Source organism: Felis catus, chromosome E1, assembly GCF_018350175.1.
Source record: "Felis catus isolate Fca126 chromosome E1, F.catus_Fca126_mat1.0, whole genome shotgun sequence".
Taxonomy (NCBI): domain Eukaryota; kingdom Metazoa; phylum Chordata; class Mammalia; order Carnivora; family Felidae; genus Felis; species Felis catus.
The window spans coordinates 60,167,332-60,184,673 of NC_058381.1; the positions used below are offsets into that span (position 1 = coordinate 60,167,332).

The window sequence follows — 17,342 nt, forward strand, 5'->3', positions numbered from 1 at the left end:
CTGAGCTTGAAGGTGGGCAGCCCACCGCACGTGCCAGTCACACCTGCCCCCCGACCAGCCTCCGAAAAGCCGGGGGCAGCCTTGGGCTTCCGTTGCCTGAAAGTCTCCCCCAAACACCACCCCGCCTGCTCACAGGGTCTTTCCGGGGCTGCGTGGGGTCCAGTTTCCGTGTCACCCGTGAGGTCTGGTCAACAGGGGTTCTCCGGCCGCCTGTTGCAGCTCTGCGCTGGCCACAGGGGCTCCTCGACGCCAGCCCCGCTAACCAGACGTCGCGCCGTTGGTTATGTTTAAAACCACTTTCTGGTTTGGGAAACCGCAGGGACTGGAGCACGCAGAGCAGAGCTCGAAGGGGCAGGGGCAGGTGTGCACCCGGGCAGCTCTCTGACCCCGTGGGCAGCCCAGCCCCGTGCCCGGTGCCCCACAGACACGAAGCAGCGTCCACTGAGCAGCCAGGCGGTGGCAGTGTGTATTAGGGTTTTCCACAACACTCAGAACATCGCGTGAACAATGAACAGAGCAACTGGAGTCGGGCAGACGGGGGGCTCTCGCTCTCCCCGAGCCCCTGTCGGGGCTGTGGTCCCCAGCCGGCCTCTCTCGAGGCCCCAACCGGACGCTGCATCGTCGGAGTCTTGGCGAGTGGCTGTTTTTCCTCGAGGCCGCAGCGAGCTCAGTCACTTGGACAAGAGGCGGGATAGCACAGGCACAAGCTGTCTGGAAACGAGGCCGCAGTGAGAGGTCTTTCAGACTCCCACCCAGGGTGTCAACTCTGGAACTCCGCACCCACCCCACGTGGTCCCGGTGTGGCTGGGTGACACCAGCCAGCCAGGAGGACGGTGGCCATCAGGGGTGCTCAGGGATCCTCCAGGGCCTCAGCCAGCTGCTTAATCTGGCGACCATGGACCACCCGCAAAGCACCCCCTGCAGCCTGGCGGAGCTGGGTCTCTAGGGCACTCCGGAGATCGTTGACCTGCACATCCGGGAGAGGGTTGAAGCTGATGATGACCCTGTCCTTCGGGGCTGGGGCTCCCCCTGCCCCGGGAGCCACATCCCGCCGTCTCCTCCGAAGGTCAGAACCAGCCTGGACTTTCAGGTCTCGGTTGGGTTTGGCGTAGTCTGGCTTCTGGGCCCCGGGGATGGCTGGTTTGGGCCCAAGATCTGGGTCTGGCCTCTGCTCAGGTTCTTGGACGGCAGCGTCCTCCCCCTGAGCAGGCACACGGTCCCCGCCAGGGGCCTCCCTTCTGGCCTCCAGGTGACCGCCCTGCTGCCCAGCCTGACCCAGTGCGGAAACAGCCCGGTGCCCCAGCTGCCGGGTCTCGGCCTGGGCCCGGGGGGCCGCTCCTCCGGGCTTGCTGGCCAGGCCTGCAGGCCCCTGGTCTCGGATGACTGGCTGCGACCTCACACGCGGGTCCCTTATCTCCCTCGCCTCCAGCGCATCTGCCTCCTTCCGAACCCCGGCACCAGTGGCTGCCACCTCTTTTCTGGATTTCCTCCTTTCGCGGGAGCCTCCGCCAAAAACGTCCTGACCCTGCTCCGGGAACTCGCCGGCGACGAGCTTCTCTGGGCTCCTGGGCGCCTCAGCAGGGCCCGGCACGGGCACCCGCTCCCGCATGCCGGCGCCCGCTGCCTCAGGCACGACGCCCGGCCGGCCCTCCCTCGGCTCAGCCGGGGCAGCCCGGGGCTCCGCGTCGGCCGCGCCAGGAGGACCGGCCGGAGCTCTGCCCGCGGCCCCCACGGGCTCCTCTGCGGAGCGCTGGCCGTGCCCCTGGGGCGGAGCAGGGGGTCGCCCCGGAGCTCCGAGCGCGGCTTCCAAAGGCTGTTGGGGGGGGTGCTCCACGGTCTCCTCACCGGGGGCCTCCAGCTCCTTCCCCCTGGGCACGGCCACTCCAGGCTCGGGCGGCACTTCAGCTGCAAATGAAGGAGGCCACCGGTTTGGCTACAGAAGTGAGGAGCCGCTGACGAAGGGACTGGAAAGGAGAACTGGCCAGCGGAGCCGTGTCAAGAAACACAAGCCCCCAGGGGGACTCCAGGCCCCGGAGCCAGGCGCCCAGCCACACGGGGACGCCGGGAGACACTGCCGGCATCCTGCGTCCGGGGACCACCCCCTTCCCGCTCCGGCCCCGACTTGCCCTCCTCGCCGTCCTGCCTCTGCTGGTGGATCTCCTTGTGCTGCTCCTCGATCACCGCCAGCAGCTTCTCCTGCTGGTCCAGCAGCCGCTTCTGCTGCACCTGCTGCTCCTTGATCACCTGCAGCAGGACGGCATGGTCCAGCATCTCCGCCCGGCCAGCTTCTGTTGGGAGAACGCGCGGTGAGAGCCGGCCCCGCTGCACGGGGGCTGTGCCGGCCGGAGGGGAGTGCGAGACGTGCGGCCACACCACCGGGTCGCCTGCGGGGACACACCCCAGCACACCCTGCACCGGTGCCGGTGCCGGTGCCGGCTCACGTGGGCCTGTGGTTTAGCCACGCCCGGCGGGGTCCCGGCTGCTTCGATTGTCACTTGCTGGGAATAAAGGCTGAGAAAAGCCCAGAGAAGGTTCTGGGCCACGATGGCAGTGACGGTGGCCTTCTGGGCTGGGTGATTTAAACTGCAGACTGTTCTACAGAAACAATACTAATTCTCTAAGCGTCCGCCAAGTTGAGAACTTCAGAAACAAACAGAATTTGGGGCTCCCGGGGGGCTCAGTCAGTTAAGTGTCCGACGTCAGCTCGGGTCATGATCTCACGGTTTGTGGGTTCAAACCCTGCATCGGGCTCTGTGCTGACAGCTCAGGGCCTGGAGCCTGCTTCAGACTCTGCGTCTCCCTCTCTCCCTGCCCCTCCCCCGCTTGTGCGCTGTGTCTGTCTCTCAAAAATAAAGATTTAAAAAAAAAAAAAAGGCAAACAATTGCCTTCCTTTCCAGCAGGGACCAGACCTGCGACCTGACGGACCAGAGGCCGGCTGCTGGCGCACAGGGGTCCCGACGCTGCCCCTGCCTGCCGCTCTGGAGACGGGCTGCAGGCCGGCCCTAGAGGAGTGCCAGGCTGGAATGGGAGGAGGCCAGAGCAGCAGGTGCGTGTAAGAGGGCCCGCCGTGCTCTCTTTGTACCACCAACGCATAACAAGGGCCCGGGAAGAGGCCTGGAGTCCGCGCGCCAGGCAGCCACCGGCGGGCACACGGGAGCTCGTGTCCGCTACGAATGCTTTGGCGCTGGGTCAGCTTTTCGCAGCAAGCAGCCACAGCTTATGCGACTTCTACAACACGCGTGTCTCTACAGAGGAGACACGTGGAAGATGATGTGAGCGGTTAGAGCCGGTCGGGGGGAAAGTTCGGAACGAAGAAAAACGTTCTGTGGGTGGTCATGCAAACATTCCGACCAGGCCCCACAGCCGGGCACACGCAGATGTGCTGGCCCGTCCTCCCCAATGGTGACCTGTGACGTGCTACAATAGCACGGGGTTGGCCTCCTCCCAGGGGCCGCAGTGGCCTTCCCCCAGAGGCCAATGAGGAGTATGCTGAGCCAGACCCTCAGGGAGGACAGGAGGACCAGGTGACACAGAAGGCAGGGCCAGGCAGAGGACAGGGCCCCTCAGCAGCCCCCGCTCCCCAGGCGCCCATCCAGACACCCTAAGGTCATGAAGACGCCTGCCCGAGCCACATTCCATAGACCGACGCGGGGCTCCACACGCCCCGTTTGCGTGAAGGAAGTACTCCGCGCCATCTCCACTGGGCTCTAGACCAGCCACCTGAGCCGTGGGCCTCGCTGTCACCCTGGGTACCTGTGGCTCATGGCCACATCATGGTCAACGGTACAAGGACAGCCTCACATGCTGCCCAAACCGCCCGTCCGCAGTGCTGGAGGAGGCAGGCCCCATCCTTCGCGGCCCCTCGGGGGACCGGACGGATGCTGGAAGAGGAGTGAGGTGACCCCATGTCATGTCCAGCCAGAAGCAACACACAGGGCAGACGTGAACCGGAGTGGTGGCAGGCCGTGCCCACAGGCCGAGCCCGGCCCCGGGGACCACAGGGACTGGCCTCACAGATGCAACGTAACAGACATGCAGACAGAGTCACACGGGGCCATGCACGCGGCAGGAGTTACACGTGGGCCCCGTCCTCAGGGGACGCCGGAAGCAAATGGCACTTACAGACAGCACCCACTGCCCTCCAGGGCCGGGCCGTTTGTGAAAAGCCGTGACTTGGGGCACCAGGGGGACCCCAGCTAAGGGGCTGGGGCCAAGCCCGGGGGACAGGCTATGTGTGTGGCTCCCGGGGTCTGGCTGTTACGGGCAGCCTGCCCGTGGCATCTCTGTTCCTGCAGCTTTAACACCCTCCGCAAGCAGGCTTTCTATCAGGACGCGCTCCTCTGGGTTCATACCTGCTACTATCTTTTTGATTTCAGCTGTTCATCCCATTGAGAGGCGTACGGAAGAAAGGCAGAATAGGAAACTGTGAAAATTCTCTTTTCAGAAAGAAAAAAAAAAATCAAAAGAATCAAACAGGTTTAGGCAATAGATTATAAGGACCGGAATCAATAAACACAGGGAGACTAAAACCAAAGACAAAGCAACACGTGTGAAACTCCGAAAGCACCCCCCGAACTCCAGTGCCTCTTGGTTCGGGCGTCTGGCTATTCAGAGGTTCAGCAGACATTCCCAGGCTCAGTGCTTGGAGCTGGCTGACCCCACGAGACCCGCTGGGAAGCAGCTGGGGCGGGGGGGGGGGGGGGGGGGAGGCGAGGCATGTGTACCAGGAGCTGCCCCCAGTGCTGCTCCAGCGAGATCCCCGCGCAGACCCCGGGAGCACAGGGAGAAATGTCCTCGCAGGGCTCACGGGGGCCACGCCTCAGACAAAGTCGGTGAGGCCAGGGCTGTGTTCTCACCGGGCGAGCACATGCACAGAGGGCCCCTGGTCACCAGGAGATTGCGAGCCGGGAAGGCTGCCCCCACCCACGCTACAGAGGCAGTGTCCAACGGGGAGGGGCCGCTAGGAGGGGGTCACCCCCAAAGAGGCTCGAAGGTCGAAAGGGAGATGAACCGCCGGAGGAAAGCAAGACAGACTCTTGTTTTGGGACAGGTGCCAGTCTTCACTGCGGGTGGCACAGATCTCCCCCTGAGCCAAGGGCAACAACAGCCCCCTGCCCAAGTGGGTCACGGGGAAGACACATCCTGAACACGAGCAGCGTCTGGGCGCTCAAACTCGCCTACGCCTGGCGGCGCTCGTCACTACACGCGCGTAGCTGCTTTCAAGGAGCTACAAATGGGAACGGAGGACCGTGTGACAGGGCGACAGATGTTCTCTTAAGGGGAGAAAGAGACGTAAAAAACCGTGCCTCGGGAGGGGCCGGAGAGAAAGCTGCTGGTGGGGAGGGGGTGGTTCGAGTCTCTCCTCAGGGGGACACCAGGAAGTACCGAGGTGGGGGATGGGCTGGGGACGCCTCGAAAGGACCCCCCAGGAGGACAGGCACCGGCTGCGGCTCCTTCTCCGTCATCGCCGTGGGTCTGGGAGGGAGGGGCAGACGTCGCGGGGCCCCAGGGAGGATGCGGCAAGAAAGCGAAGGCCTTACCCTCCAGTTTGCTGCCAGCATGGCCTCCGCCCTGGCCCTCCGCGTTCCTCTGTTCTCGCAGCTCTGCCTGCGGCCCAGGCTCGGGGGCCAGCTTCACCGGGAGGGGAACCTTCCCACCTGCACACACGAAGATTCTGGAGGTTTGCAGAGAGTTCAGAGGGAAGCGGCAGGCGGGTGGGGAGGGGGTGGAGGCAGAGGGCGGCAGAGGAGGGACAAGGAGGGGAGCTGCTTCCGAAAACCCCCCTCCACGCGGCCCCTCTGTCAGCAGGCTCATACCCAACCTGCCGATCACCGGGGAAGTCGTAAAAACATATTTAACAGGCTCACGGGCTCGTGGCAGCGAGCCAGCGTTAACCACCTTCACCAATTAACATGCGAGAACCGTCCCAAGCAGCACTCAGACGGCACTTAACAACGTGGTACCTGTCAAGCGCTCCCCGCCCGTCCCCCGTGTGTGCCCACACACCCAGGCACAGCGCGGCACCTGACATCTAGTGGTCCGGCAGACAGCTGTGTGACAGATACCACGGTAGCTGTCAAGCCACCAGACTCCCAGGTTCCCCAACAGCTGCTGAAGGGGCCGCTACGCTCACTTACTGACATGCCGGTCTCGGGACCCGGGCAAGAGAGTAGGGACTAGTGACGACAATCAGTCCCCACGGCCCCGCCCCAGCCCCCCTCCCCCCCAGCGGGGCCGACGGCACGGGAGCCTCTCGAGGGAGAGGAGTGTGCCGAGACAAGCCCACTGACACCCACCGGGCTGACTCTTCTCCGCCAGCTCGCCCGCCGCCCCTGCAGCCCGGCCTGGCAGCGGGATCCCGCCTGCTCGCTCCCCTGCGCCCGCCGCCGGGGCGTCCTGCCCCTCGGGGAGCACGGCCTGGGGCCCCGGACGCGGACCCCTGTCTCCTGGCCCCCGGTCCTCCTTCGCAGGCTCGACGGCTGGCTGGCCATTTTCTTCTGGAACCTTCTGGGGCTCTCTGGGGAGACCACCTGCTGCCTCCAAGCCCTGGTCCTGTCTGGGTCTCTCTCTTTCTGAATCTGGCAGAGGTGGTGCCATCTGAGCCTTGCCGCCCACAGCCTTTTCATCCAGGTGCTTGGACGGACGCTCCTTCTCCTCTGCTTCTTCTTGGTCCTCCCCCTCGTCCACCACCACCTTGTCATGAGGGACGGGGGGCTCGTGGCGGTGGGCCTCGCCCATCGGGAGCACAGCGCCTGGAAGGAAACGGGTGTGTCGAGGAGCAGGCGGGGGAGGGTGGTCTCCATCCTGGGGGTGGGGGTGGGGGTGGGGGTGGGGAGTGAGTTCTAGTGCCCGACGGTGGCACACGGGCTGGCAAGCGCCACCTTTTACGGATCGGACTTTTGTCCAAGCGCTGATATTCCTCCTGGAAAACTACAAAAGGGGCCCGGCTGCTGTGGCCAGGGGAGGAACAGCCACTTGGATCAAAGAAGGAAGGAGGCCGAAAGGACCAGAAGGGAGGCAGGCCCCTCCCCCGCCCTGCCGGCGCGCACCCCACCTTGGCCGGGGCGGTCCAGCTGCACCTCCTCCTGTTTGTTCTTGGCATCCTCCCTCTGGGGCACGTTCACAGGGCCCTTAATCTGGGCCTGCTCCGTCTCCTCTTTGTTATTCGGCAGCTTCGGCTTGTCTCGGCCGTCCTCGGCCACGTCCACCAGCGGGTTCTGGCCTGTAAGCACGGCGCAGCTAATTGAGCAGGGTTTCCACATGGCCACACCGCCAACAGGCACGGGAACCGGGCGGTTTTCCCTAGATTGTAAGTAATCACATTTCCTGGCCGAATGGCAGAGCCTCAGCAGTTATCTTTCTCTTGCTCCTTCGTTAGCAGCTAAGTAGCACAGAAAGCCGTCATTTTTCCCGTGTATTCGTAACAAAAATAGGTCAAGATGCAATTTACACCTAACTGGGTGCAGAAGAGCAACACTCCACGTAACGCTGGCCGTCACCACCAGATGGCAGCACGAGCCCGCGCTTCACCGGCATCGGCCCAGGGTCCCCCTTTCTCTGGAACCACCACCCTGCCCTAACTCAAGCCCTTGCGGCAGGCCAGCACGGAAACGGGAGATGCTTAGGGAGGCCGATGTGCCATCTGTCAACGTCGTACTGCAGACGGTGAAAATTAGCGTCCAAGGAAGATGAGGGCAAGCAGCAGAGCCTGGGAAGCGGCACCCCGGCCCGGCCTGAGTGCCGCGGCCTGTCCCCACACAGCCGTCCTGAGCCACAGCCCACCTGCACAGCAACCGCGGGGCCCACACGCCGGGGCCAAAACGGAGCCTCTTAGGAAATGGTCTCCACTGAAAACGTTAGGCAAATGTGGCAGAAACTAAACACCCTGGGAAAAGAAACTTCAAAAAAACCCAAAAAACCCGCCATGTCACCCTCTGCTCCCCAACTCGTCCTCTGCGGGCAGCAGTGCCGCTGGCCTGAGCAGGGTTGGGGGGAGGCAAGGCGGGGAGGCTGGGGTCACAGCAATCCTGTTCAGACGGGGCCCGGCCTCTCCCCAAGGAAATTACCCAGGCCGACCCAATGTGCCAGCCAGGGGAGGCACGCTCACACAACAACTTGGGATAGCGCCCTCACCAAACTGGGGCCCTGCCAGGTGGCGGGGGCGAGCCGGCAGGAAGCAGACTCCGAACTCTACAGTTTAACCAAGTGGCTGATAACAGTAAGCTTGTGAAGTCGCCTGGGCAGGTGAAAATGTTCTGGTCGCCGGCACACAATTAACCCCTTCCCGGGGCCCCATGCTCCAACAGGAACCGCCAATAAATCAAGGTGTCTGACCAGTGGATTACAGAGCTAAGAGAAAAGGCCAGGAGAGGAAGGAAAAACACGGGAAAGCAGAGAAAACTGCCGTGCTAGCACGGGACCGAGCAGCCTGTGCGTGGTCCTGTCTCAGCAGGGAACAAGGTGAGTCCGCCACGAGAGCAGGGAGGGCCTGGCGTGGTCTGGGCCGAGGGGAGCCCTGTGTGGGCACCCCCCCGCCAGCTGCTGGCCTGACCCCCGGCATCACTGTCCACAGCAACAACCAGTCCTTCCTCACCTAGAACGGGGCTCTTCGTAGGGCACAGCTTGCCAGCCACGCCTCCTGGCGCAGCAAACAAACCCTCGGATTCAGTGACTGAAAAGCAGCCCGTGCTCACCAGTCTGCTGGGGCCGCACACACAGGAAATGGCCCAGTGAGCAGAGAGGCACCTTGGCTTCTCCAGCGACCCCGTCACTCAGCCTCAGGGTCGTGGCTCCCGGTTACCAGCGACCACTGACGACCCAGGAAAATCCCGTGTCTGTGCCTCATGCTGCCCGGGGCGGGGGCGGGCTGGTTCTCAGGGGCCTTGTGCCACACTTAGAACTGCGCCGCCTGGTGGCAGGGACCCGCGCACCCTCCTGACTGTGCTGCGGGCTGGGGGCGCCCCAAGACAGGCCGACAGACGGTTACCCGTCCGACTTTCCTTTCCAGCGTCCAGCATAGGCATCGAGTCCGTGATTCTGGCTCAGTGAGCTGGACGCCAGGAGCTCCCGGAACTGTGCCCTGGGCTCTGTGTTTGGAATCGGGGACACAGTCTGGGGGGGCCCAGCCCCCAGAGCAGCCCTGCCCCCTGCCCCCAGGAAGTCTGCACTCGAGGACCAGGGACTGGGGGTGCCTCCTTGTTGGCTCTCCCCTCCAGAACCCCGTTCTGAGTTGGGGTACACGCTGCTGATCACCGGCATCACAGGCCTCTCTCCGGGCACTCAGTGGTCAGGATGGAAGGCAATCACCTCAGACCATCAAGCACCAAAGTAACTGGACCTTTCCAATCACACCCGAGTCCACAGACATGGGGTCCCTGTCAACTGGAGGGGAACCCTGATTCAGGACACGCACAGGACCCCGGGACCACGTACTCATAAAGCAAGAGCAGCTGCCTGACGGTGCTTGAGGAAGCCGGGCCCCGCTTTTAGGGAACTTTCTGGTGACCGGTTGCCAGCGCTCCTTGGAAACACCTGCCTGGACGTTGCTGTGAGCGGCTTAGCAAGCGCTTCTGTCTGAACCGCACTGTCCTGGACTTGACCGCGTCGCGATGACGGCCTTCTCCCGCCTTCCCAAGGGTGCAAGAACCACCATGGGCCCGGTTCTCCCGGGAGAGCAGCTGGAGGGGGGACTCCGAGGGCAGGTCCAGGTCGCTCAGGGCCGCACACCGGGGGCAGTGCCCTCCCTGCCCCACGGGTCCCCCCTGAACCTGGCACAGCGGGGCTGGCGGAGTTATCTCACTGCACACTGCCGTGTCCCACTGCGGGCAGAAACCATGGGGGCAGCACAGCGGCCGGGACCCGGGAGAGCCGAGGTGGGGCCCCGCTGCCCTTGCTGAGAGAAGGCAGACGCGTGTGGAGCCACGTCCCCCTCACACGCACTGGCATCTGTCACAGAGTGCACGCGCTTTTGCGCCTGTGTGCAGGGGCGAGTCCTCGGGCGACAGGGTGTGGGGCGAGGGGGCCCGGTGGCGAGCTGCCACTCGGGCCGGCGGTCATCACCCTCTGCTGCCTGAGTCCACAGGCACGGCCACCGTGTGGCCCGCGCTCCGGCCCAACACCCGCAGGGCCCGTCCTGGCCCTTCTTGTTCCTCCCCCACAGAGCAGAAGCCAGCCGTGCCCCCGCAGGGCGCTGGCGGGGACAGTGTGGGCCAAGGGGGCTCTGACACATACACAGTGGGGACGCGGGGCGGGGAGGGAACGCTGGGAGGGGAAAGAGGAGAGGGGACGTGGTGCATTCAGAGGAGGGAGCCAAACAAGTTACAGAACCCGACCTGCCCAGCCAGACCCTCTAGGGTGCCATCAGATAGAGGAGATAAATGGCCTAATTAGCCTTTTTAACAGATAATTGCCTCACGGGAATCAGCAACCTCGTTCCTCCACACTCGCTGTTTGCCACACCTGCGCGTCCGGGGCTCTGCTCCCCAGGGGTGCCCGGCCATGGGTGCCGGTTACGTGTGTCCCCAGCAGGGTCAGGACCGCCATCATCTGTCCCGGGGCCCGCTTGGGGCTCTAAGGAAAGCCAGCACCATTCTGGCCTCTCCAACATCAAAGAGACGAATAAAACCCCACTCCGGCTGACGGGCAGAAGTCCGACAGGGTGTGCACACGGACGGGGCAGGCCCCGCGGTCCCAGCTCTGCTTCAACGAGGCAACCCATCAATTACGGGGGAGGCCGGGGCGAGAAAAACGGAGAACGCGCTAAAAACAAACGGCATGTGGTTCCAAGGGGGGCCATGTGTTTCGTTACAGCCTCGTGGAAGAAATGGAAACCAGATGTGCCCTCGGCGGGCTCCAGGTGAGCCAAGGGCCCACAGCCCGCCTCCATGACAGGACGCAGCTGCTGACACAGGCCGTGGACTACGGCGGCCACGGGGACAGGCAGCCGAGTGCTGACGGATGCTGGAAAACCCACAGCCGGCTGAGATGGGGACACCGGTGCCCGAGTCCAGTTCTGCCAGGATCATCCCCAAAGCACACAAGATGCCTGGCGGTGAGAGACCCGGCGGGCTGTCAGCGTGGCAGGTGCAGGCCACCCACTTCCCTCTTCAAGTGGACTTTCTCCATCCAAACTGCCCAACCCGTGCAACTCAGGGTGGGACGCTCAGGCAGCTTCCGACCACCCTGATTTGTTTCCCTGGCAAACGCTGCCATTCTCAGGGTCCTCTCCGCAGGGATCCCAGAAGGGGAATCTTTCCGCCGGCCCTCGCCACCCCAAGAAGGCAGAAGAGAGCAGAGCCGGATCCTCTGAGCCGCAGGACGGACTGTTCACTCCCGTAGGGGAGTCTGTGGGCTGCACTGACGCAGCCAGGGGCTCTCAAGGCCAGAGACAGACACGGCAACACATCCAAGGGCCGTGTGCCTTCAACTGCTGGCAATTCTCTCGCCAGCCCTTTGGGACCTTCTCTTTTATCAGTCACGGTAGGTGGGGAGACCGGGGCTCCCACCTAGGGCAGGCACTCCTTAGCTATCAGCGTCAACAGACACCTGAAACCCACGAGCAAACAGCCTCCCCTAGGGGGCCTCCTCCCGAGGGGTAAGCCTGGCAGGCAGCCTGGCGAATCTCAATCCAAGTGGGGGTCTCTTTGCAGGGGAGGGGAGTCAGACACGCACAGGCGCACTGCTAGCGCGGATGCATACAACTGTCATCAGAGCAGGAGCCCCCAGAGTGAACGCTACCACAGAAGCACAGCCCACCGGTGCCCAAGCCTGACGCCCCGCAGGGCCACCGCTGGGGGTGAGGGCCCAGCACGGAGGAGGTCCTCCCCGCACGCCTCCCAGCTTTGCCTGGAAGGACCACAGGCTCAAAGAAACCTCTTCTCTTCCAACCGACTCCGGACACAATGGACCCCCTTCTGTACCCTGGAAAGTCACGCTCAGAAACCACCCTGCACCCCACGGGCACGGCCACAGGTGGGGTGACAGAGCCACAGCCCAGCGGGCCTTCCGAGGCCGGCCCACGGATGTAGCAGGCCGCGTGGGTCATCACCCATCGACGTCAGGGCGGAGGCGGGAGTGCCGAGAGCAATGCGGAACATCAAACAAAGCCAAGGGCGTTGCTGACTTTGTCCAGGCAAAACCTGGCTCGAACCCTACAAACTCACAACAGAGCAAGCAAATGTGGTCACACCCACTCATCCGCTTACCTGTGGGCGCACCGAATGGTGGGCAAGGAGATCTCAACCCTGCTGTCTGCTGCCCACCATCTGCCATCTGTCCCCTGGCAAGCAGGTGGCCGTACCCTGCCCTGGAAGCCCCCCGCCCCACTTATCACCCCAACAGGACAGGGGCAGGTGAGACAACCTGGAAAGCGCCTTCTGCACACCGCGACCCTGAGGTGATGCCGCCAGGGTGCCCCGAGGAGGCTGCGGGGCCGTGTGCGCCCCTGGGAGCCGCCTACCTGGGAGCCGGGCTGCCTCTGCCTTTATGATGCCCTCGGCCTCTTCCAGCCGGCCGGCCGGGGCTTCCTCGGCCAAGTCCACGGGGGCCTCCTCGCTCACGGACAGGGTAGTGTGTGTGCTGACCACCAGGATGCCCAGGCCAACCCAGAGCACCACCTGGACGAGACAAAGACCCGAGAGCAAAAGGGGTCAGGCAGTTCCTGCGGCCCTGCCCTGCGCAGGGGAGGAGGGGGCGAGTGGGCACAGCACACAGCAAGAGGGGCTGGGGAGCACAGGGCACACGGGCCATGGTCCCGCCAGCCTGCCGGCCACTCATGCCGGCCGCTGGGAGACGGTGGCTCCTAACTGGTGAATGCGACCGAATCGTCAGCGAAACCGGCTTGAGCCATGTTGGCGGTGGGGGGAGGGAGGGCTGGGGGCCGCGGGAGGGCAGCTTGAGGGCGGCCTGCAGACAGCCGACCCCCAAGCCGGACCCGTGCACCGGTGGCTGCAGAGGTCAGGCCCCGCACCGACTCGAAGGGGCCCCCTGCGCCTCCCACCCTTCACCCAACGGCCTTGCAGAGGGCCCAGGCCCCTGGGGGCCCGGCTCCGCACAGCCCGGGTGCGATCGTCCGCCTCCAGCGTCACCCACTGAGCTGGACGAGCCCAGGGCCGCTGGCACAGACAGAGAGAAAGCCATGGAAGCGGCGGCTCCGCGACCTCTTCACAGAGGAGGGTGCCATCGGGGCCGCCCAGGGAGCGGTGCTGGAGGCGCTGCCGACCGCCGGGGGGGCCTCGTCCCCGACCCCGTCCCTCCCGTGAAGGAGCCGCGGCTCATCACAGACGCTGCCCTCAGTAATTCAGTACGACAAACCCCACATTATATAAGGCCGTCTCCTCCTGCAGCTATTTTAAGACGCGCACACGTCGGACCAGCGCTGCGTTATTTGTGCCGCCACAGCAGTGGATGCTGCTATTTCTGCCCTGCCTGCGCCCGGCCCACCAGGCTCTCCCCGGGGAGCAGGAACTCTGGTCCCGCAGAGTCCGCAGGGGAGGAGCCCGTGGGGCGACCTGCCCCAGGAGCCAGGGAGAGCCTGCCACTCACCTGCACGCACTCTGAGCCTCAGAACTCAATACCTTTTTCTGAAGGGCACGTCCGTCGACTCTAAAATGTATCCGTTCAGAATAACCAGTGAGCCTTTCTGGGTCCAACACAGCTGGAGAAGGGGCGGTCCCAGGAGGAAAGGCCCCCACTCACAAGGCTGGGCGAGAGCGACGGGAGAGCCTCCAGGACAGGTCCACCTCTGCCCCGCTGCTCCAAACACCCTGCTGGTTCGGCGCTCACACAGGCCAAGTGCAGGCCATGCTTCCGAGGTCGGCTGTGGCTCGGGGGGGGCCTATGGATTCCCAGAGCCCCCCAGAAGCGACCCCCCACCCACCTGCCACAGTCAGGTGCAGTGGGGCTACCCGAGGTACGTGCAAGACCTGGGAGGCAGGAGAAGCCATCTGCGGACCGGGGTCAAGAGGGCCTGACCGTGACCTCCCTCCCCCCACCCCCGCCAAGTATGCTCATACCCTGCTTGAGCATGCTCAGTTTTAGCACACGACATCTTTCCGGGAAGGTAAGATTCGTGGAGCAAAGATGGTGTCCAGAGATGACCAAAGTCATTTCCCCCGTGACTCTGAAGGACTTACTGTAACACTCTGCTTTCTAGGCTTAAAAGACAAATACCCCACACAAGATAAAAAACATGGGCGCCTGGGTGGCTCAGTCGATTAAGTTTCCCACTTCGGCTCAGGTCGTGATCTCACAGTTCGGCTTGTGAGTTCAGGCCTCCCGTCGGGTTCTGTGCCGACAGCTCGGAGCCTGGAGCCTGCTTCGGATTCTAGGTCTCCGTCTCTCTCTTCCCTTCCCCCATTTGCACTCTCTCTCTCTCTCTCAAAAATAAATAAGCAGTAAAAAAATTTTTTGGGGGGGGCACCTGGGTGGCTCAGTAAGTTGAGCATCCAGCTCTCGGTTTCGGCTCAGGTCACGATCTCATGGTTTCGTGAGTTCGAGCCCCACGTCGGGCTCTGCGCTGATGGTGCAGAGCCTGCTTGGGATTCTCTCTCTCCCTCTCTCTCCCTCCCTCCCCTGCTCACTCTGTCTCTCTCAAAATGAATAAATAAAAAAACTTAAAAAAAAATAAAAAAAAATTTTTATTGAAAAAGATAAAAACCAAAAACATAAAAATAAAAATAAAAATAAAAATAAAAATAAAAATAAAAATAAAAATAAAAATAAAAATAAAAATAAAAAACGTCAACTCCACCAGTACCGGGAGACAGCCGAGCTTCCCAAAGAAGACTGGCAGGTGACAACTTAAGGTTGCTTTATAAAGGAGGGCCTGCATGGGACCAAGAGGTTCCAGAGAACAAGCTCAGCTCCACTGGGTCCCAAGCAGACGCCTGCCCCGGCCACCGGCCTGGACGTCCCAAGTCCCCCCCTCGTAGGACATGGCCCAAAGCTCCACCCATGCTCCCCACCCAGGGGCAGTCCCTGCGCCTCCTTCACCGAGACCCCGCCTGTCTCCTGACACACCTGGTTTGCACGCCAGCCCCGGGCCCTGCGGGGCACTCGCCAGCCGACTGCTGTCCCCAGCGTGAGCAGCCCGCGGGACCAACCAGAGGCTCTGTGAGGAGCCGCACGTCTCAGCTCTCTACCCTCACCTTTCCTCTGGAGAAACACCACAGACCCACAGAAGCCCCGGGGCAGGGAAGTCAGAGCCGCTCCCGCTTCGGGGAAGCCGCGAGATTAATGGCACACGGGTGCCAGTGAGGACACTGGGGGACCACACCGGACACCAGGCAAGTTTTGGTCCACAGGGTGATGGCTCACATGGTGACCAGACTGCCATCTGCGAGCAGGAACGTTGGAGGCAAGAGTCGGCCGGAGCCAAGGAAGGAGCAGGAACACGGCCACACGACGGTGCCGGGCGCCCCAGGTGGGCCGGGCACTGGGAAAGGGCACAGGTGCCGCCCAAGTCCCCCGAGGCAGCCGTGACAAGTACGTGCTGACCACAGGCCCACGAGCACAGCCTGGAACTCTACGAGGCCCAGGGCTCCCGGGGCCTTTGGAGGCTGGATACGGAATGTGCAAACAGGAATGATGGCGGGTGCTCTAAAGTCCCGGATAAGGGGCCCTGCTCCTGGAGGAAGGAGCCGAGCTCTGTGCCATCCGGGCCAGGAGCGGAGAGACAGGGAGCAGCGGTGTAGGGGTGCACGGCCTAAGATGGGAGTAGGGAGTTCCAGTCCCTGGAGCTCAGCCTCAGCCTCAGCCCGGAAGCCCCAAGCCCAGCCCCTTCCGGGTCTAGCCCTGTGTGCGTCCAACAGGATAAGGCTCACAAGTGTGCCCAGTGGACCAGCCTTCTGACTTCACAGTCCCCCTGCCGGACCACCAGGAGGAGACAGACACAATACATTCTGAGGGCTTGGGGCGTCTGGGTGGCTCAGTTGGTTAAGCGTCTGACTTCAGCTCAGGTCTGATCGATCTCACTGTTTGTGAGTTCGAGCCCCGCATCCGGCTCTGTGCTGACAGCTCAGAGACTGGAGCCTGCTTTGGATTCTGTGCCTCCCTCTCTCTCTGCCCCTCGCCCACTCGCACTCTGTCTCTCCCTTTCAAAAATAAACAAACATTAAAGAAAAATAAAAAAAAAAAAAAAAAAAAAAAAAGACATTCTGAGGGCTTGGCCCAGGCTTGGCAACACCAGGGGCTTGGCCTGGGGGCCACACGTGACATGATGTCCCGGAGCACCCCTCAAGCCGTGACCTGTAACCTCCAGATCTGCTGAGGTCCCGGACTCAGAGAGAAAGGCACCCAGGGGCACAGAAAAGGTTCCCTTTCGCTTCGCACACGGAAGCCTATGTGAACAACACACAGGCTCAAATTGTGCACCTCAACAATGAACACACACCTGGAGACGGGCTCGGGCCAGCCTGCGGCCACACGCCCTGGTTCTGGTCTCCAGGTCAGCACGGCCAGTGTCTGACCGGCACTCCGGCCCCAGCCCACAGACCCCAGCCGGAGGGTCTCCAGTGTCAGGCTCCGGTCGAGGTCAGCAGGCAACGTGGGGTGACTCACTAGAATCCAAGACTCGGTGTGCATTGACTCACTCGCGCCCTTCCAGGAGCACAGAGCCAACCTTCAGGCCCTGCCTGGGTCAGCTGCTTCCGCTGGGCGCCCGGAGAACGGCTGCACCGGTGAGCTGCACAGGCCGTGCCCTGGGCGCCCGCAGAACCTCTGCTCTCTTCCGGGGGCCCCTCCCATGGCTCCTGAGCCCCCTGCTGGCTTCCAGGACGCAGCGCGCCAATTCCAGAACCCTCCACCTAGGTCAGGACCGGACAGACAGTCTAATGTAGTCTCTGATTCTCAAGATAAAGAATGAATGCACTATGGCAGATAATGTTCCTTTTCGATTCACTAAGGGCTCATGGTGTTTGCACAGTCCTTGCTCCTCCTTCCAGAATGTTTCTCAGGACACTCCTTCTTTTGGGACTTTCTGCAGCCCCGCCCCGACACACCCATCACCCACGCACCCCCAGTCCAGCTCCTGTCCAGGCCGGTGTCCAGGGACAAGCACTGTTGTGTCAAGGAGCACTCAGGTGGGCTGGGGAGAGTGGACCCTGGGCCTGATGCCCAGTCTGTGCCTTTGACAGGAGCAGCACCTGGAGCTCCTGGGACAGAAAGGAGGCGGGAGCCAAGCAGGTGCCCCCAGGGCCCCAGGTCTATGCGCACCGACCTCCAGCCACATTTCCAAGTGTGTCCCTTGGGAGATGTTTTCCTCAACATGTGAAAGCTACATGTTCAGAAATAAAACGCAAACAAAAGGCAGCAACAGGTGAAAGGTAGGCCACGGTCAGATGGT

General features: G+C 62.8%; 1 protein-coding gene across 8 annotated transcripts in view; it reads right to left on the reverse strand.

Annotated features, from left to right (window-relative positions):
- Positions 1 to 439: 439 nt before the first annotated feature.
- SLC38A10 (solute carrier family 38 member 10) overlaps positions 440 to 17,342 on the reverse strand; it is a 44,567-nt gene continuing 27,664 nt past the window's right edge. For 3 of the 8 annotated variants that reach the window (XM_023244287.2, XM_045045197.1, XM_023244286.2), the window contains 7 exons: positions 12,459 to 12,615; positions 7,056 to 7,223; positions 6,298 to 6,753; positions 5,542 to 5,658; positions 4,354 to 4,377; positions 2,127 to 2,288; positions 440 to 1,905 (listed from right to left, as the gene is read on the reverse strand). In XM_023244287.2, the coding sequence (XP_023100055.1) occupies positions 851 to 1,905; positions 2,127 to 2,288; positions 4,354 to 4,377; positions 5,542 to 5,658; positions 6,298 to 6,753; positions 7,056 to 7,223; positions 12,459 to 12,615 (2,139 nt within the window). In that variant the 3' untranslated portion in view covers positions 440 to 850. The remainder of the gene's footprint in view (positions 1,906 to 2,126; positions 2,289 to 4,353; positions 4,378 to 5,541; positions 5,659 to 6,297; positions 6,754 to 7,055; positions 7,224 to 12,458; positions 12,616 to 17,342) is intronic. The other 5 variants (XM_023244289.2, XM_045045196.1, XM_023244288.2 and 2 more) reach the window with 5 other exon arrangements.